The sequence below is a fragment of the Equus przewalskii genome, chromosome X (genome assembly GCF_037783145.1).
Source record: "Equus przewalskii isolate Varuska chromosome X, EquPr2, whole genome shotgun sequence".
NCBI classification, from domain to species: domain Eukaryota; kingdom Metazoa; phylum Chordata; class Mammalia; order Perissodactyla; family Equidae; genus Equus; species Equus przewalskii.
In genome coordinates, this window is record NC_091863.1 from 104,876,965 (window position 1) to 104,898,376 (window position 21,412).

The 21,412-nt window shown below is 39.8% G+C and overlaps 1 protein-coding gene and 1 long non-coding RNA gene across 9 annotated transcripts in view; one reads left to right on the forward strand and one right to left on the reverse strand.

Moving 5' to 3' along the window:
- The window catches only part of LOC103564817 (fibrous sheath-interacting protein 2-like), a 79,656-nt gene that overhangs the window by 48,325 nt on the left and 9,919 nt on the right, over window positions 1–21,412 (reverse strand). For all 8 annotated transcript variants that reach the window (XR_011536075.1, XM_070605384.1, XM_070605382.1 and 5 more), the window contains 3 exons: window positions 6,532–6,600; window positions 1,668–1,768; window positions 5–50 (listed from right to left, as the gene is read on the reverse strand). Coding sequence is in view for 7 of the 8 variants with exons in the window: in XM_070605384.1 (XP_070461485.1) it covers window positions 5–50; window positions 1,668–1,768; window positions 6,532–6,600 (216 nt within the window). In the remaining variant the exon portion in view is untranslated. The remainder of the gene's footprint in view (window positions 1–4; window positions 51–1,667; window positions 1,769–6,531; window positions 6,601–21,412) is intronic.
- The window catches only part of LOC139081101 (uncharacterized), a 92,943-nt gene that overhangs the window by 26,754 nt on the left and 44,777 nt on the right, over window positions 1–21,412 (forward strand). The window lies entirely within an intron of this gene.

Consider the following 21,412-nt stretch of genomic DNA (forward strand, 5'->3'; position numbering starts at 1 on the left):
TTACCTCCATAATGTAAAGGGTGTGATGCTTTAGTCATTTCTTTATCTTTCTGTATGGTTTAACATTCAAGAAAAAAGACATTCATTAGTAAATAAACTTCTAAAAGAGACTTTTGGCTGAATCTGGAGCAATCAAATTAATACAGTAGCATCTCTTTCTCCCCATCCCCTACCTCTCTCTTAAGCTCTGGTCTCAATGCTAACACATATTAGCAGCCTCTTACTGGATATCTCTTACAGGTACCTAAACTTAACTAGTTCAAAATGAAGCTTATCATGTACCTATGTACACCCATCTTTCCAAACTTGCTCCTTCTCTGTCTTCCATATTTTGGTTAAAGGCATAACAATCTATCCAGTCCTCCATTCTAGAAAGCTTTGTGTTGTTCCATTTATTTCAGATAAGACCAATCCAACCCACTCTAGTGCTTATTGAGCACACTGCTTGGAACTGAAATAAGATATATAATTCCTGACTTCCAGAAGTTTATCATCCAGTAGAAAAGACAGACAAATATGATACAGTATAATGAGTTCTGAGATAGAGCTAAGCCTGAGCACTATGGGAGCAGAGAGAAAAGACATCCCACTTCAAGAAAACATATACACAAAAGTTAAATCATCATCATCATCATCATCATCATCATCATCTCCCTCCTTCTGGATCCGCACATCTATTGAGTCACCAAATTCGGACATAGTCTGACTCTGAAATATCTTAAATCTGTGGCCTCTGGTTCACCCTCATTGCCACTGCCTTAGTTTGGGCCCTTATCATTTTTATCTGGACCATCCCAGTAGTCTCAAAACTATCTTGCCTCTAATCTCTTCTCTCTAGATATCTATCTCACACACTGCAAACAGATTGTCTTTTTAAAACCCAAATCATTCTTATTTCATATCTGCACTCAAAAGTATGCAATGGCTGCCTACAACTGAGAGGATAAATTTATAACTCAACAAGATATACAAAGCTCTGGGTTCAACCTCCCTTTTCAATCTCCTCTCCTGTACTACCCTGGCTTTGCTGGCTCGCACTTCCCTGCTTTCACTTAACACTTGAACATCTGCCTGCAATACTGCCTCACTATATCCTCACGTGTATTCATCTGGAAACTTCCCACTCACATTTCAAGACCTAATCCAATTAATCCCTCCTTTAATAAAGCCTGTTTATTTTCAGACTTGTCTAGGCAAGTCTAGTATCTAAATCTTCTGTGCTCCCACAGCATTTTGTACAAATCAAAACTGTCCTCTCATTTTACTGTAAACAAATTTTACTGTGTGTGTCTGTTCCCTGACAGTGAGTCCTCAAGAGCAGCAATGATGTCTTTTCCATCTTTACATCTTAGGTCATCTACTTTCCCTCTTTTCCCTTCCTTCTAGCTTAGCACAGGACCTGGCCCACGGTAAGATCTCAATAAACGTTAGCTAGCATCATCTTCATAATCAAATATTTAAGTTAGTTTCTGCTAAACTACATGGTACATTTAGCAGGAAGCTGACTTAGAACTTTCTCTGCCCGAGAGAGGCTTCACACTTGTGTAGGACCCCATTATCTCTGACCGGTCAGTGCCATGCCAGTGAAGGGGATATCCCATAGAAATATAAGTTAACTAGATAAATTAATTATCAACACAAAGCATCTGAGACATACAACTTTCTACCTTTTGTTCTGGTGTGTTACTCTGTACGTCATGCCGAGGAGGTGATGAGGTTGATTTTTTGGCAGGAAGCTTTACAAAACCATGAGAATGGTGAGTTGATCCTAAAAGTAAATGAAAGAGAAATCACGTAATTTTTAAACACCTTTATTGAAATATATTGAAGTACAATAAACTGCACATATTTAAAATGTACTATTTGTTCAGTTTTGACATATGTATAAACCCATGAAACCATCACTGCAATAAAGATAGACATTTCCATCTACCCCAAAGGTTTCCTTGTACCCCCTTATAGTTCGTCCCTCTCTCCACCTCTGTTCTCCAGGCAACCACTGATCTGCTGTCACTATAAATTAGTTTGCACTTTCTAGAGTTTGCTATAAAAGGAATCAAACAGGATATACTCTTTTTCTTTTTGGTCTGGCTTCCTTCATTCAGCATAATTACTTTTGAGATTATCAATATTAATAGTATTTTATTGTATAATAGTAGTTTATTAATAGTATTAATACCTGTATTAATAGTTTATTCCTTTTTATTACTGAGTAATAGTTCATAGTATGGATGTACTATAGTTTATCCATTTCCCCGCTGAAGGGCATTTCTGTTTTTTCCAGTTTTTTGGCTATTATGAATAGTGCTGCTATGAACATTGATGTACAAGTCTTTACGTGCACATATATTTTCATTTCTCTTGCGCACATACCTAGGAGTGGAATGGCTGAATCATATGGTAGATGTAAGTTTAATTTCAGTTGCCAAACTGTTTTCCACAGTGGTGGTATCATTTTATGTTCCTACCTGCAGTGTCAGATAGTTCTAGTCGCTTCACGTCCTTGCAAATTCTTGGTATGGTCAGTTGTTTAAATTCTAGACATTTAACTGCATGTGTAGTGGTATCTCATTGTGGTTTAATTTGTATTTCTCTAATGACTAATAATGTTAAATGGCTTTTCATGTGCTTATTTGCCATCTGTATGTCTTCAGTAAAATGTTTGTTCATGCCTTTGGCCCATGTTTATTAGGTTGTCGCATTATATATATTACATATTTTTCTATATTTTACATTTTTTTACAGTGAGCATGCCTTCTAGATCTAGGTCTGGAGACCCATCTTTTGTTGTGCTCACTTTTGGGGCTTGACAGATATGAAAGAGCCATTATGTAACAGCTACTGTTTCAAAATTTTATATTATTTTCTCATTTTTGACCCCCTAAGTACAAGACCTCTGCCCTAGTCTTCCATAGGCATCCACCTGGCTGGGGATGGAGCTAGGGCAGGGGAGGTTAGAATTGTTAACAGGAAGAATGCCACGATAAACACCCAGGTAATATTCAGAACTGTCATCCAAAAATAGGATGACACAACCAAGACAGTACGCCTTGCGAGCCTTGCAATTGTCTCAAGAATTTCCCTAAATTTTATCTTCCTTTTTGTGTAGCAACAGCCTGGAATACTTAGCTCAGAAAATTCTCCCTTAGTGTACTGGAGAGACCCTAGCCCACCAATAAGAGTTATCTGGGCTCAGGAAGGAGGAGGATACGACTTAAAGAAAATTGGAGGGGAAAAGTCCACTCCTTAGCAGCTCTGAGATGGTGGGAAAATGGAAGGGTGATGGAGAGGCTGGAGAGCAAAGACATCAGATGGGGCTTCACATTTTCCTTATTTTGGGCCTTGGTTGCTTCAGATAACATGGAGAGAAAAGAACTATTGCTCTTCTTTTCATTTAGGACTCTAGAAAGAGATCTCTTAGGCTACCTCCTCACCTTTGCCTGCTCCTCCTCACCTGGTCATGCCCAAGAAACTTTGTAATACAGAGTGGTCAGGTAGAGCAAGGCTGTCTCTGAGGTTTTGCTTTCTTTTTCTTTTTCTTTTTCTTTTTTTTTTTTTTTTTTTTTTTTTTACAATATAACACAATCATTTATTCATGGGGCAGACGTTTAGGCAACACCTACTATGTGCCAGTTGCTGTGACAGACCCTGAGAAAACAGCGGAACATGGGAGACACAGCCGAGTGCCGGAACAGGGGCCATGTGCAGTGTTCTTAACGGTCACCCGGGGAAAAGCCATTATGTTTGCTGTCACCCACTTGTTGACTGGCTGGTGCCACTTAGCCACATTTTCTTCCATTTCTTGGTCCTGGAATTAGCCGTTTTCTGACGATGTCTTTTGTGATGAAGTTTCCATAAAAATGTAGATGAGGGGAAGTTGGCCGCCACCAGCCGTGATGGTTCAGGGTGGAAGGCAGCTCCTCGTGCAGGAGGAGGTTTAGGACGTGTTTCCAGGTTGGGTTTGCAGCAGCATGTCACAGCTCACAGCCGACAGCAGGCAATCACCCACTTGAGAGACACAGTCGCATGAAGGCAGCCCCTGTCAAGTGCAGTGCGCTGCCGTGTTCTGATGGTGCCTGGCCAACGCCACGACCACACGGTCACAGTTAGGAAGTGGCTGAAGCGCGTGTGTGGGGCCGTCCCGCTTCTGTGTCTGCAGCCCCCTCCCTCGTCCTGGGAGTGCTCTCGGGCTCTGGATTTGTAGAGAGACGCTCTGAGTCGGAGCTCGAGGGTTTCTGCGTGCTTTCCCCTACAAACACCCCCTAAAGTTGCTGATGTGGAAACTGAGGGTCATCCTGCCTGGCAGGGCAGGGGCAGGGCCAGGGTCCGCGGTGTCAGGCCTGCGCTCCCTGGGGATGTGCCTGGGGGAACAGGGTGGTGGGCTGAGCCAGGCTGTGTACTGGGGAGCCAGCAGACGAGGCTCCACAGCTCAGGGACTCCAGCAAGCTGGCCATTTGAAGGCCCTGAAGGAGAGAGGAACCCACACGTGCTGTTTCTGCAGGTTTCTGCGACTGTTGTTTGTGTTTCATAAAAGTATTTCTATCATTTGGTTTTTTTTTTTTTTTTTTATTAATGTTATGATAGATTACAACCTTGTGAGATTTCAGTTGTACATTTTTGTTAGTCATGTTGTGGGTACACCACTTCCCCCTCCGTATCTTTTTCTTTTTTTTTAATGTCAGCTTTATTGTGGTATCATTGACATACGAAATTGTAAGATAGTTAAAGTGTACATCATGATGATTTGATATATTTATATATATCAATATATAAATATATTTGATATATTTATACATTGTGAAAGGATTCCTCCAATTTAGTTAATTAACACATCCATCACCTCACATAATTATCTTTTTTTGTTATTGTTGCTGAAAACATTTAGGTTCTATTCCCTTAGCAAATTTCAATTATGCGATACAGTATTACCAACTATAGTCACCATGTTATACATTAGACCCTCAGACCTTCTTCATCTTATAGCTGAAAATTTGTTTCCTTTTACCAACCTCTCCCTGTTTCCCCTTGAGGTTTTGCTTTCTTAAGCCATTCTTGGTTCCCATGTGGTGTACACATGGCCCAGAAAGGGCTGAGAGTCTAGCTGGGGAGCTTGCCAAGGGAAGTCACTGTGGTGGAGGTGAGAGGGCTCCACTGTGAGAGTTATGGAGCAGCCAGCCGGAATTGACGTGGAATGGGAAAGCCAGAGGGCCCTACTAAGCCCAGTGAGACCAGACTGTGAGTCAGTGCACGGATGGCCAACTTCAACTGTGAATGCCAACAGGCCAAGCACTACCTCAGTGGAGATAAGGGCATCTCTCTGGAGACCAGAGGAGGCAGAAGACATTTCATCCAAGCACCCTGACTTTATTTTACCTCCGTGAGGTCATGGAAGCCAGTGTTTCCCAGTCTTTAATGTGCATATAAAGCCCTTTGGATGTTGTGAAAATGCAGATTCTGATTCAGTAAGTCTGAGGTGTGGCCTGAGAATCTGCATTTCCAATAAGCTCCTAGGTGATGCCCATACTGCTGACATTTAGAGCAGTCAGAACATAAGCCACACCTCTTGTCCCAGACATCTGGACACCATCTTTAGGAAAGAAGCAGAAAGATGGGGAGGCTCCCTGAAAGTCTGAGCAATTTTGGAGACCCCACAAAGGCCGAATCTAGAGGAGTATGCTAGAAAAATAATGACTGAGCCAGAAAGCAAAAGGAAGGAAGACACTTAGATCCAGCAAATAGTGCTGATCCTACAGCTAAAGAAGCCTACTCAAGAAGTAGGCTGAAGTGTTCAAATGACAACAGCTACTACTCAGTCGGGCTGCTCTAAAAGAACAGGGGAACAAGAGTGGACAACTCTGACGGCACAGTCCACTGCTGCAGAAAAATATGTGGCAGAATAAAATATTTCTGTTGCCAGTGAAGTGACAGAAGTTACTTCAGGCCTTAGAAGTCCAAAGCCTAAGGGAGGGCAGGGTTTAGAGAAAGAGCATTGGTCGGGGTCGTGGTCATACTAGGTTCCTAGGGCCACAGGCTTCAGAAACAACAGTAGCACCTCTAATCAGAAATCTGCAAGGATGATTCTCCAGGTGAAACAAATGAGATGCAAGTAAAGCTTCCCTAGGAGGCTGAACTGTTGAGCAAGGAGTGGCAGCAGTGGCCGCAGCAGCCAGTGAGGCACAGGCTAAAACAATGCCTCAGGATCTTGTTTGGGAATGGAAAAGTACAATAATGAGATCAGGAGCAGGGGCTGTGGAGAAGACAGGGCTATGAACTGGGCTTGCAGAGTTGTCAGCTGCAAAACGTGGGCGCCCTGCTCATAGGCGTGTGGAGGGAGTGACACGAACTGACTAATTAGGGAGTCTAATCTGGACGGCAAGAGAGGCTGTAGCACTGTTGGCAAGCATTGCTTGAAATCTATCATTTATAACAAGGATAGAGGATTTATCTGCATTATAAGCAGAAGAGGTCAGTACCAAATCCCAATTCCACAAATTACTATTTTAGTATTTCTAATCATAACATTTTAATTACGTTTTTGTCCATGGTGAAATTTCTGGTCACTGGTAGCATCACTCATTTTCTTTATTTGAGCAGAAGAAACTTAAAGAAACACAATAAAATATTTATTTTTAATAAATAGATGACACAGTTATCCAAGATAGATTCTACTTATCCTTTCATGCCCGGTAGGAGGAGAGCCATATGCTAATCTATGTATGGTGTTGTGGGCAGGAAGTGGAGAGGATAGATTGTGGATGTTCATAAGAGGCAATTTTGTCCCTCAGGGGACATTTGGAAATGTCTGGAGACATTTTTGGTTGTTACAAATGGTGGTGGGGGGGGGGTTGCTCCTGGCATCTTGGTAGAAGCCAGGGATGCTGCTAAACATCCTACAATGCACAGGACAGTTCCCACAACAAAGAATTATCCAGCCCAAAATGTCAGTAGTGGCAAGACTGAGAAATCCTAGGAGAGACGTGATGGAGAGGCAGGACAATCACTTTTATAATATTATCTTGTTTACTTAAAGCTATACTTGGGGGAACATGGTCATCTTCTGAGAAAAGGGAAAAACTCCATCCTTCCATCCTGCCCAAAGGGAACATGGCTTTTTCTCTGTGTGGGGATGCAGACCAGTGTGATGACTGTGCTGGAGACCCTGTGGGCCACAGTGGCCATGACAATTCTTGGTTGTGTCTCAGAGCTTGGCAGAGGCAACCATATACATATATCTCATCTGTGAAAGAGGTGACTATAGTTCCTGCTTCTTTCTTTTTTTTTTTAAGATTGGCACCTGAGCTAACATATGTTGCCAATCTTCCTTTTTTTCTTCTTCTTCTTCTCCCCAAAGCCCCCCAGTACATAGTTATATATTCTAGTCATAGGTCTTTCTGGCTCTGCTATGTGGGATGCTGCCTCAGCATGGCCTGAAAGCAGTGCTAGGTCTGCGTCCAGGATCTGAACTGACAAAACCCCAGGGTGCCGAGGCAGAGCATGGGAACTTAACCACTCGTCCATGGGGCCGGCCCCTACAGTTCCTGTTTCTAATCATTTAGATAGACAAAAGGAGTCCAAACTGTATGAGTGCTAATTGGATTTTCATTAGAGTTATAAGATGTGCATCCCTTGGTGTCTACATGGTGGAAGATGACAGCCACCTTATAGTGGCATAAGTTAATTTCACATGGAAAATAGACATCTTCATTCTCCTGTCACTTCTGTAATATTGTGAACATAAATTATTTTATATTTTCTTCTTCAAAAAGCATTTGAAGGGCCGGCCCTGTGGCGTAGTGGTTAAGTTCGGCACACTCCACTTTGGTGGCCCAGGTTTGCAGGTTTGGATCCTGGGTGTGGACCCACACCACTCTTCATCCATGCTGTGGTGGTGACCTACATATAAAGTGGAGGAAGATTGGCACAGATGTTTGCTCAGGGCTAATCTTGCTCAGCAAAACAGAAAAAAAGAAGCATTTGAGGTGCGCACTGTTTAAGATGCCTACCTGAAACTTTCTTCCTACTGGAATTAGAAGTTAACAGTTGAAGATGGAGAGAGCAATATTGCTGTTAAAGCGATTTGTTATCCCAGAGGCAGAGGTTACAGCCTCATCACTTCACTGAACTGAATTATGAGCTTTTTTTACTGACTCCTCTTTCATAAACTTTTCATTCCTTCCTCCCTCTCATTTTAACTATTCTTATCGGCTCATCTTTTAAAAACTTTCTCTTGTGCACATTCTCTCATTCTTCAAAAAAAAAAAAAAGTCTTTTCTGCTCTCCTTTTAAAACTTCTCTTTCAATTCCTTTCCCTCCATCTCTCTTTCTCTTCCCTTCCCTTCCCTCCCCTGCTTCCCTTTCCCCTCCCCATCCCATCCCATCCCATCCCATCCCATCCCATCCCATCCTATCCTCTTCTCTTTTTTTTACTCTCTATTTACTGGCCTACTTTTAAAAAGTTTTTCATTTCTTCTCTTTCCCTTTCTAACTCTCTTTTATGTACTGACTTTTTACAAGTTTCCCCCTTTTTAAATCACTTCTATCTATCTATCTATGCATGCATCTATCTATCTATCTATCTATCTATCTATCTATCTATCTATGTCTGTCTACCTACTTACCTAGCTACCATCTAGCTGTCATCCTTCTATCTATTTCAGTTTTTATCTGACTTCTTTTAGATCTTTCTCCTTGTCCTCCACACTGTGCTTAATTTTCTTACTAGCTCCTTCTCTTAAACTTCTCTCTCACTTTCACATTCTCCCTTCTTTTTAATTTTACTATTTTCCTAACCTTACCCCCTTTAAAAAGTCTTCTTTTTCTTTCCTTCCTCCTCCCTTTTTACCTACCTTCTATCTTTCTGCATTCATTACTGGTCTCTATGTCTCCTCCTTACCCTTTCATGTTCTCTCCCTCTGGATTTCTTTGTCCTTTCTTTGTGAGCCTACACTTCTGCCTTCCTTCCTGCTTCCCTCCCTTCCTCCCCCTACCTCCTGCCTTGCTTACATCCTTCCTCCTTTCCTCTCTCCCTTCCTTCCTACTCCTTTCTTCCCTCCCCCTATTCCTCCCTCCTTCCCTCCCTTCCTCTTATATCCTTTTTTCCCCACTGGTTCCTCTTTTAAACTATTTTTTTTCCTTCACTCTCTCTCATTTTATCTTTTTAATATTGTCTTTTTTACCAAGGTCTTTCCATATGAAATCCTGTCTACTTACCTATCTATCCATCAACCTACCTATCAGCCTACCAAACTAGCTAGCTGTCATCTATCCACCCATCTTTATTTCAGTGTATTTTAACTGACTTCTTTTTTAGATCTCTCTTTCTCTGTTCTCCACTTCCTCCCTCCTCCTTTCCCTTCCTCCCTCCTTTCCTTCCTACTCTCTTTTTTCCTCACTCCATTTCTTTCATGGTCTCTGTCTTTCTCTCTTCTTTTCCTGCCTGCGTGCATGCATACCTCCCTTCCTCTCTCCCTCTCTTTTCTTTCTTTCTTTCCTCCCTCCTTCCTCCCTATCACCAGCTCCCTTGTCCTTTCTTCCTTTCCTCATTTCTTTCTTCCTTCCTCCTACCTCCCTCTTTCCTTTTTTTTATCCATCCACCCCATCCTCTGCCTCTTGTTTTCTTTCATTTGTTTCTCCCTCCTTCCATCCCTTCCTGTCACCTTCCTCCTTTCATCCCTCTTTCTTCTTCCTTCCTTCCCCTTTTCTTCTTTCCTCCCTCCCTCCATTCTTCTTTTACTTTATTTTTACTACAGCTTTTTAAAATTTCCCTTTCCCCCTCTCTCTTACTTTATGCCTTTTTCTTTTCTATCTTTACTATTGCCTTCTCCTTTTAAAAATGAGTTCTTTCTACCTATCTACCTACCTGGCTGGCTGGCTATTTATGCAGCTATCAATTATCTTTCTGTCTTTATTTTACTGACTTCTACTTTTTAAATCACACACACGCCACACAATTGTATTTGATTTTCTTACTGGTCCTTTCTCTCTCTCACATTCCTTCTCCTTCTTTATATAACTCTTTTCCCTACTGACTCAACTTTTATTAACTGTTCTTTCTCCCTTTTTTCTTCTGCTTCCTCCGTTCTTTCCTTGCTTCTACCCTCCCTTCCTTCTTTTACTAGCTCCTTTTAAGAACTTTCTCCCTTCTCTCACTTTCTATATTTTTCGTCCTGTCTTACTGCTGGATTCTCCTTTTTTGAAAGCCTATCTATCTATATATCTGTATTCTATCTATCTAATCGCCTAGCTGTCATCAATCTATACATCTTTATTTGACTCTAGTTTTAACTCACTTCTTTTTAGATCCCCCCTTTTCCCTGCCCTGTGCAATTGCACTTAATTTTCACCACAGCCTCTCCTTTTAAATTCCTCTGTGTCTCTCACTCTCACATTCTCCTGCTTTTTTATCTTGCCATTTTCCCCAGCCTCATCCCTTTTTAAAATTCTTCACTTTCTTTACTACCTCCTTCCATCCCTCTCTTCCTTCCTTTCTTCCTTCTTCCTTCTTCATCCCTTCCTCCTCTCTCTTTCACTTCCATTGCCATTATTTCATTCTTTTTTGGCACTATGTTTTCTTATTTGCTCCTCCTTTTAGAACTTATTTCATTCACTTTCTCCCTGTGTTCCACTGGTTTTGCAGTGGCATTTCTTATTAACTCTTCCTTGTTAAACATCTTTATTTTCCTCTTTTCTTTCTCTCTAACACTATCATTTTTGTAGTCTTTTCTTATTCATTCTTTTTTTATGTCTATGTCAAATTTATTATTGGCTCTTCTTTTTTAAACTTTTCTTTTTCTTTCTCTATTATGTAAAATCTTCTTACAGGCTTCTCATTTTTAAACTTTTCTCATTTTTTGTTCTCTGTTTCTTTCCTTCCTTTTCTATCCTTCTATGACTTTCTCTTTTTTCTTTTATCTTTTTTGTGCACTTTATTTTTACTGGTTCCTTCCTGCTTGTGAAACATTCTTCCTCTCTTTCTGTCTTTGACTCTTTCCTTTTTCTTTCTCTTTTCTGTCTCTCATTCTATTTTTCTCTATTTTACATTTTCTTACAAATTATCCCATTTTAAACGTCTTCTCTTCATGTTTCCTCCTCCCTTCCTTCATTCTTTCCTCCTCTTATTCCATTTCTTTATGTCTTTTTCTTGTTCCCTTTCTGTATTTCTATTTCTCCTCTGTGCCTGTCTGCAAGCCTGCCTTCCTCTCTTCCTACCCTATCCCATCCTACCCTATCCTATCCCATCCTACTCTATCCTATCCCACCCTACCCTACCCTACTCTATTCTATCCTACCCTATCCTACCCAACCCTACCCTATCCTATCCCATCCTACTCTATGCTATCCCACCCTACCCTACCCTACTCTATTCTATCCTACCCTATCCTACCCAACCCTACCCTATCCTATCCCATCCTACCCTACCCTACTCTACTTTATCCTATCTTACCCATCTTCTCTCTTTCTTTTACTCTCTTTGTACTGGCCCCTTTTATTATTATTTTTTATTATTTTTATTTTTTTTCAAGGAAGATTAGCCCTGAGCTAACTGCTGCCAATCCTCCTCTTTTTGCTGAGGAAGACTGGCCCTGAGGTAACATCCGTGCCCATCTTCCTCTACTTTATATGTGGGACGCCTACCACACCATGGCGTGCCAAGCAGTGCCATGTCCACACCCAGGATCCGAACTGGTGAACCCCGGGCCGCCGAAGCAGAAGATGCGCACTTAACTGCTGCGCCACCGGGCTGGCCCCTGTACTGGCCCCTTTTAAAAACGTTTTTCATTTCTTCTTTCCCTTTCTAACTCTTTTACTATCTTATGCACTGACTTTTTTTTACTGGATTCTCCTTTTTAAAATAAGTTCTTTTTATCCATCTATCTATTTATCTATCTATCCATCCATCATTTATCTATCATCTATCTATGGTTTTATTTATATTTTATACACCTACCCACCTATCTACCTGCCTTCCTATTTAACTGTCGTTCATCCATCTTATTTCACTGTTAGATTTTAACTGACTTCTTTTTAGATTTCTTTCCACACTGTCCACAATTGTGCTTAAATTTCTTACTAGCTGCTCCTTTTTAAACCTCTGTCTCTTCTCTCACATTCTCCTTCATTTCTTTTGTTTTACTCTTTCCTACAGACTAATCACTTTGAACAACTTTCTTCCTTCTCACTTCCTCCTTTCTATCTTGCCCCTTCCTTCTTTTCTTCTTCCTTTAACAGCCTTTTTCTGTGTCTTTCCTAGCTCCATTTCATTCACTGTCCTCCTCTCTGTCTTTCTTTCTCTGTTCCTTCCTTCCCTTCTTTCCTTCATCCCTTTATCTCTCCCTCACTCTTGCCTTCTTCCATTCCTTCCTCCCTCTCTTCCTTCCCTCATTCATACCTTCCATTCTTTCTTTTTTTTTTTTTTTTACTGGCTTCTGTTCTTAAAGATTTTTCTTTTCATCTCTATTTCTTTCTTTTTTTGTAAGGATTGGCACCTGGGCTAACAACTGTTTCCAATCTTCCTTTTTTAATTTTTTTCCTGCTTTATTTCCCACCCCCCCTCCCCCCGCACCGGTACATAGTTGTATATCTTAGTTGCAGGTCCTTCTACTTGTGGGATGTGGGACACCGCCTCAACGTGGCCTGACGAGCGGTGCCATGTCCACGCCCAGGATCCAAACCCTGGGCTGCCACAGTGGAGCGTGTGAACTTAACCACTCGGCCACAGAGCCGGCCCCCCTCATCTCTATTTCTTTTGTTCTAACTCTTTACATCTATTTTGTATGGTCTTTTATATTGGCTTATGCCTTTTAAAGTCTGTTCTCTCCCCCTACCCCAGGTGTCTATCATTCTTTATTTTACTGTCTTTTTAAAAATATTGACTACTACTTTTTAAATCTCCTCCCCATCACACAAAACTGTACCTCGTTTTCTTATTGGCCTTCTCTCTCACATTTTCTTATTCTCCTTTATTTAACTCTTTTCCCTACTGATTCATCATTTATAAACTACTTTTCTTTCTTCCTTCTTTTCTACTTTCTTTCCATCATCCCTTTCTCCATCTCTCCTTCCCTTTCTCCCTCCCTCCCTCTCTCCCTTCCTTCCACCTTTCTACCTTCATTGCCTGTCTCTATGTCTCCTTCTTACTCCTTTCACTCTCTCCCTCTGGATTTCTTTGTCTTTTCTTTGTGAGCCGGCACTTCTGCCTTCCTTCCTTCCCTACCTCCTCCATACCTCCTCCCTTCCTTACATCCTCAGTTCATCCCTCCCTTCCTTCTCTTTCTTCCTACTCCTTTCCTCCCTTCTTGCCTCTATTCTTGTTATACTCCTTTCTTTATTGGTTCCCCTTGTAAACTTTTTTCCCTTCACTCTCTCTCTTCCTATCTTTTAATATTATCTCTTGTACCAGGCCCTCCTTATAAAACCCTGTCTACCTACCTACCTAGTTTTCATCCATCCATCCATCTTTATTTTTAACTGACTTCTCTTTAGATCTCTCTGCCCTCCACTCTACCTTCCTTCCCTCCCTCCCTTCCTTGCTCATACCCTTTATCTTTTCTTATTCTATTTCTTTCATTGTCTCTCTTTCTCTCTTCTTTCCCTGCCTGCATGCAAACCTTCCTTCCTTCTTCTCTCTTCCCTCCCTTTTGCTTTCTTCATCCTTCCTTCCCTCATTTCTTTCTTCCTTTCTCCTGCCTCCTTCTTTCTTCTGTCTATCCATCTGCCCTGGCATCTCTCCCTTCTGTCTTCCTTCATTCATTTCTCCCTGTCTTTCCCCTCCCTCCTTCCTCCTTTTATCCCTCTTTTCTTCCTCCCTCCCTCCTCTTTCTTTCCTTCCTTCCTCTCTCCTTTCTTTAATTCTTCTTTTTCTCTCTTTTTACTACTCCTCTTTTTAAACTTTTTTCTTTCCTTCGTCTCTCTTTCTTTATACTTCTTTGTCCTGTCTTTACTACTACATTCTCCTATTTAAAATCAGTTCTTTCTACCTACCTACCTGCCTAGCTGGCTGGCTAGCTATACAGCAATCAATCATCTTTCTTTCTGTCTTTATTGTACTGTCTTTCTTTACTGACTTATACTTTTTAAATCTCTCGCACACCACACAACTGTACTTGATTTTCTTACTGGTCCTCCCTCACACTCTCACGTTCCTTTTCCTTTATGTAACTCTTCTCCTTACTGACTCATCCTGTATAAACTTTTCTTCCTTCTTTCCTTCTGCTTACCCGCTTCCTTTCTTCCTTTCTACTTTTACTGACTTCTTTTAAAAATTTCTTTCCTTCCCTCTCATTTTCTATATTTTTGGTCCTATCTTACTACTGGTTTCTCCTATTTGAAATCCTATCCATCTATCTATGTATCTATCTATCTTCTATCCACCTACCTACTGCATAGCTGTCATCAATTTACCCACTTTTATTTTACTCTATTTTTTACTTCTTTTTAGATCTTTCTTTCTCTCCCTGCCTTCTTCACTTGTACCTAATTTTCACAGTAACTCCTGCTTTAAACTCCTCTCTGTGTCTCCTACTCTCACACTCTGCTACTTTTTTAATTTTATCAATTTTCCTAGCCTCATCCCTTTCAAAATTTTCTTTCTCCTTCCCTCCCTCCATCCCTTCTTTCCCCTTCCTTCCATCTTTTCCTCCCTTCCTAAACTCTTTCTTACCTGCTTCTCTTTTAAACTTTTTTCCTTTCTTTCTCTGTTCTACAATGCCTTCTATTTATCTATTTTTACAGTCCTTTTTTTTTTACTGGCCTCTACTTTTAAAGTCTAGTCTTTTTTTAATCTATGTATCTCTGTATCTCTGTACTTATTTTATTTTACTGTATTTGTTATCTTACTTCATCTTTTTAGATCTCTTTCTCTCAGGCTGCTTTTCACAACTGTACTTAATTTTTCACTACCTCCTACTTTTCAACATCCTCTCACTGTCATCTCACATTCACATTTTTTTTCTTTTTATTTTTTCCTATTTCCTAGGAACTCATCTCAGAACTTTTTCTTTCCAGCCCCCTTTCTTCCTTTCATCTGTCTACTTCCTTTCTTTGTTTCTTCCTTCCTCCCTCTCTTTGCCCCCTTCATATTTCCTTCCTTCTCTTGTTTCTTTCGTTATTAATGTTTTTCTTTCCTTTCTCCATCCTCTCCCTCAATGCCCTTCCTCCCTCCACCTTCCTTCATTGCCTTCTCACTCTTTCTGCTTCCTTCCCTCCCTCCTCTGTCTCTCCCTTATCTGTCCCTCCTTTGTTTTCCTTCCATTCTTTTACTCTCTTTTTAAACCTTTTTCTTTCCTTTCATTTCTCTTTCTAACTCTCGTTCTATTCTTTTTTTTTTACTGGCTTCTGCCTGTTAATGTCCTTTCTATATGTGTGTATGTATGTATGAATCTATCTATCTATCTACCTACCTATCTAGTTTTCTATCTATCTCCTTTCTTTTCTTTCAGTCAATCACGTATCTTCCTTTGTACGTATCCATATACCTCGCTGTCTATCTAGCTATAAATCATCTATGTATATTTTAGTGTCTTTTTAATGACTTCTACTTTTTAAATCTCTCCCACACCACACAGTTGTACCAGATATTCTTACTGACTCCTCCCTCTTACTCTCACATACTCTCTCCTTCTTTAATTAACTCTTTCCTACAGACTCATCTCTAAACTTTTTCTCTTTCATCCCTCCTCTCTGTCCCTCCTCCCTCCTCATCTTCCCCCTTATAGTTTTTAAAAAGCTCTGCTCAAAAAAAAATTTTTCTCTCTCTTCTGCAACTCTCTTTTTATGTACTGCCATTTTTACTGGCTTCTATTTTTTAAATCTGTTCCCTATCTATCTAATCTTCCTATCTATCTTTATTTTACTGTATTTGTTAACTACTTTTTAGATCTCTCTCTCCTGTCCATGACTGTACTTAATCTTCCCACTACCTTCTCCTTGTCAGCATCCTCTCACTCTCACTCATGTTCACATTCTTTTTGTTACTCCTTTTCCCAGAGACTCTTCCCTTATAAAATTCTTTTTTTCCCTGTCCCTTCCTTCTCTTTGTCCACCCCTCCTTCCATCCCTTTCTTCTCAATTTCTTTTACTCTCATTATATTGGCTACTTTAAAAATTTTTTCCTCTTTCTTCTCACATTATTTTTTGTCCTGTCTTTACTATGGGTTTATCCTTTTAAAAATCAGCTCTGTATGTATCTGTGTATCAACATATGTATGTAAGTGTGTATGTATGTATTGATTGATCCATCTATCTAATTTCAATGTATTTTTAAACTGACTTCTTTTTTAGATGGCTCTTTTGCTTTCTGCACTCCATATTGTACTTAATTTTCTTACTAGCTGCTCCTTTTCAAACTTCTCTGTCTCTCTCTCACATTGTCTCTCCTTTGTTATCTTAGTACTTTTTCTAGTCTCATCCCTTTTAAACTTATGTTTCTCTGTCTTTTTCCTTCTTCCTTCCCTCCCTCCTTTCACTCTCTTTTTACTGGCTCTTCATTTTGAAACTTTTTTCTTTCCTTCTCTCTCTTCTATAGCTCTCTCTCCCTTTCTTGGATGTATTGCCTATTTTACTGGCTTCTACTTAAAGTCTGTCCTTCCTTCCTCCCTCCCTCTCTTTCTTTTTATAGCTATATACCTACCTACATACATAGCTTCATACTTACTTAGCTACCTATCCAGCTGTCAATCATCTATCTATCTTCATTTTACTGTCTTTTTGTACTGACTTTTACTTTTTAAATTTCTCCCCTACCCCACACAATTGTACTTAATTTTCTTACTGTATCCTCCCTTCCAAACTCCCTTCTCTCTCTCCTTGTTTATGTAATTCTTTTCGCCCCTGACTCATCCTTTATAAACTAATTTCCTCCCTTCTTCTCTCCCTCCCTTCTTCCTATACTCTTTTTGACGGGCTTCTCTTTTTAAACTTTCTCTTTCCTTCTGTCTTTTGTAACTCTCTCTCTTTCTTCTTTTGTACTGCTTTTAAATGACTTCTCTTCTTAAGGTCCATTCTTTCTTTCTACCTATTTATTTATCCATCTTCATTTCACTTTACTTTTAACTTAATTTTACTTTTTGAATATCCTCCTATCCTCCACAATTGTACTTGATCTTCATACCTGATTTCTTTTCAAACTCCTCCACCACTCTCTCACATTCTTTTTATTTTTCTCTACTTCCTACTCACTAGTATGATTTAAACTTCATTTTCTTCCTTTTCATTCTTTGTTCCTTTGTTCTTTTATTCTCTTTCTCTTTCTTGATCCCTTTCCTTCTCCCTTTGTCCTTCTCTGCCTGCCTGACATCTTTCCTTTCTTCCCTTCCTCCTTCCTTTCTCTTTTTTTCTTATACTATTTTTTACTGGTTCCTCTTTTTAAAACTATCATCTACCAGTACACCCACTCAGCTATCTAGTAATCATTAATTTTTATTTTACTGTATTTTTAAACTGACATCTACTTTTTATATCACACACAGAAAAAAGTATATTTGATTTTCTTACAGACTAATCTTTTCAAACTCCCCTCTTACTCTCATATTCATCTCTTTTTATTTTCCTCTTTTTCTTACTGATTCATCCATTTTAAAGGTCAATTTGTTTATTTTGGGGTTTTTTTTCTATGTCTTTCTTTCATTCTTTTTCTCTCTCTGCCTGTATAGTCATGTACTGCATAATGATGTTTTGGTCAATGACAGACCACATATACGATGGTGTTCCCATAAGATTAGTACCATATAGGCTAGGTGTGTAACAGGCTATACCATCTAGGTTTGTGTAAATCCTGCAGGGGAGGAAGAAATTTTCCTCTACGCTTCTAGGTTCTTCTGCCTGGTCTAAGAATTAAATTGACATGAGACAGATTAACAGGAGAAAAACAAATTTTAATAACATGTAAACATGGGAGAAACCCAGGAAAACTGAGTAACTCGCCAAAATGACTGATGCTCTCACCCTAAATACCGTTCTCAGCTAAAGACAAGAGAAGAAGTTAGGGGTGGGGAGAGTCAAGGACTTCAAAGAAAAGAAGATAATTCACAGGTAGGTGAAAAGGAGCAAATGTTTGGAAAACAAGTGTTTGAACACATGGAAACAGAGAACACAGAGGGAAGGCCAACAAACAGGCTTTTCTAATTTCCTCCCCATCTACCACCTAGTTCATGTGAAGCTAAGGTGATAGCTGCTTCCTGAGACATGTTTTTTTTTAATCCGAATTTAGGCAGTTAAGGGGGAGGTAAGGAGAAAAACTTTCTGAGTCTTTTGTTTCTTAAAAATAATCAGCCTAAAATAATCTCATGTTAGAGATACATTTTGGGGTGGCAAATTTTGCTCCCCTTCAGTACACTCTATGATGTTTGCACAATGATGAATTCGCTTAAGGAGGCATTTCTCAGAACATATCCCCATTAAGCAATGCGTGACTGTAAACTACCAACTTCCTTATCTCCTTCCTTCTTTCCTTCCCTCCCCTCTCCCTCCATCCCTTCCCTTGCCAAATTTTCCCTCCCTCTCCCTTTTCTTCCTTTCTCCCTGCTTTCCTTCCTTCTCCCTCTCCCTTCCTCCCTCCCTTCCCCTTTCCTTCTTAAACTGTTTTTTACTGGCTCCTGTTTAAACTTCTCTCTCTCTTTTTCTCCCTCTTTCTCCCTCATATGCTTTTTTTACTAGATTGTCCTTTTAAAATTCTATCTACCTATATGTCTACCTATCTACTTTCCTATCATCCTATGTACCTGTCAATCATCTATCCTCATTTTACTGTATTTTTACTGCCTTAAAAAATCTTTCTCCTCCCCTTTCCCAACTGTACATGAGTCTCTTACTTTTAAATCTCTTCCCAATTCCCTTCCTCTATTCTCTTCTGAGTCTCTTTAGCTCTCCTTTCTTTTACTCTTTCTCTTTTCTTTGCCTGCTTGCATGCTTGCCCCCTCCCCCCCTTCCTTCCTGTCTCGCTCCCTGACCTTATATTCTTCACTTACCTCTCTTTCTGTCTCTCCCTTTTTCCTTCCCTTTGCTGGTCCTATTTTTCTGACTTACGTGTTTAATTTTTTAAATGTCTGTTTACCTGCATTCCTATCTATCAATCATTGATATATCTATCTTATTTAATGTTCTTTTCTGGGGGGGTTTTTTAAAATCCCCTGCCCCCCATAGTGGCCTGATTTTCATACTGGCCCCTCCTTTTCAATGGCCTCTCCCTATTTCTATCACTCTCAATAGCTTTGTCTCCTTTATTTTACTCCTTTTTCTACTTAATCATAGCATTTAAACTTCTGCATTTTGTTTTGTCTCTTCCCTCCCTTCCTTCTTTGTTCCCTGGGTCTTTCTTACTCCTTTTCTTTCATACTCTGGATTTCTGTTTTCTTTGCCTGAATGAATGCATGCATCTTGTCCTTCCTTCTTTGCTTGATTTTACTGTATTTTTACAGGCACCTATTTTCACACTTTTTTGTTTCCTTCTTTCTCCTTTAAGCCTCTCTTTTTCTATTGTCTTTTTTACTGGCATCTTTTAAAATTCTCATCTATTATCTATCTATCTGTTATCTATCTATCTACCTACCTACCTACCTACTTACCTATCTATCTATCCATCTATCTATCTACCTATCTAACTGTCTATCTTTTACTGTCTTCTTCAATGGCTTCTACTCTTTAATCTCTCACCCCTACAATTGTACTTAAGTTTGTTACTGGCTCCATCTTTCCAAACTCCTCTCTCTCGCTCTCAAATTCTTTCTCCTTTAATTTACTTTTTCCTACTAACTTATCCTTTTTAAACTTGCCTGTTTACCTTCCTTTCCTCCCTCCCTTCCTCGCTCCCTCCTTCCCATCTTTTTTAACTCCTTTTTTTCCTGGCTCCTGCTTTTAATTTTTTCTTGTACTTTTTTTTTTTTTTTTACATTTTTACTGGTACTTCCTTTTATAGTCTTTCTGTCCACCTGTCTATCTATCTACCTGTTTAACTATAAATTGTCTATCATTCTATCTATATTTTAGGGCTTGTTAAAAATTATCATTGCTTTTAATCTCTGAATCTCTTTCACATCCAAAGACAGTGGTACTTGATTTTCTTACTGGCTCATCCTTTTCAAACACCTTTCTCTCTCATTCTCATATTTAATCTCTTTATACTTTTTGTATTGACTTGTCCTTTTTTCTCATTCACTCTTTTCTATCTCCCTTCCTCTCTCTCTCCCTCCCTTCCTTCATTCCCTTTGTATCTGTCACTCTATTAGTCCCTTTCTTTAACTGTCTTTCTTTTTGGCTTTGCCTGCCTACCTTCCATCCTTCCTCTTCTCCCTTCTTCCTTTCTTCTTTCTTTCCATTCTTTCCTTCTTTCTCATTCACCTGCCCTTCCTTCTACCCTGCCTTCCCTCCTCCTTCCCTCTACACTCCCTTCCTTTCTGCCTGCCTTCCATTCTTCTTCTATTCTCTTTTTATCGGCTCCTCTTCTTAAACTTTGTATTCCTTCTTTCTTTTTAACTCTTTTTTGTACTGTCTTTATTGCTGGCTTCTCCTTTTAAAAGTCCATTCTATCTATTTCTAAATATCTGCATCCATCTATCTATCATCTAGCTAGCCAGCAGTCATCTATCATCTTAATTTTACTGTATTTTTACTGAATTTCACTTTTTAAATGTCTCTCTATCCCTGCAATGTATTCACAATTTTACTTGATTTTGTTGTGTGCTCCCTCTTTTCAAACACTTTCCTGTCTCTCACTCTCACATTGTCTCTTTCTTCTTTTCTATTTTATTCTTCTTTTTCCTAGTTATTCATCCCTTTTATACCTTTTCTTTTCTTTCTTGACCTCTTCCTTCTTTCCTTCTTTGATTCCTTCCTCCCTCTCCCTTTCTGTATGCCTCTTGAGGACCTTCTCTCACACTCTTTCTGGCTTTTCTGTCTTCTTTACCTGCTGGCCTGCAAGCATTTTTCCTCCCTCCCTCCCCTGTTTCCCTCCTTCCTCTCCCTCCTTCTCACCATTCCTCCCACCTGCCCTCCACCCTCCTTCCCTCCCTACTTTGTCCCTCATTACTCTTTTCCTTCTTATCTTTCTCCCTCTAACTGCCCTGTCCTCTCCCTTGCAGCCTCCCTCTCTCCTCGCCTTCTCCCTGCCTTCTTCTACTCTCATCTTACTGGCTTCAGTTTTAAATTTTAAACTCTTTTCTTTCCTTCTATCTCTCTTTGTAACTCTTTCCTTTTTTGTATTATCTTTTTTACTAGCTTCTTTTTACCTTCCTACCTATATCTACCTGCTTATCTAGCTATCAAGTAATCTATCCATCTTCATTTTACTGTATTCTTTTTACTGCTTTATTTATTTATTTTTTGGTGAGAAAGATTGGACCTGAGCTAATATCTGTGCCAACTTTCCTCTATTTTGTATGTGGGTTGCTGCCATAGCATGGCTACTAACGAGTGGTGTAGG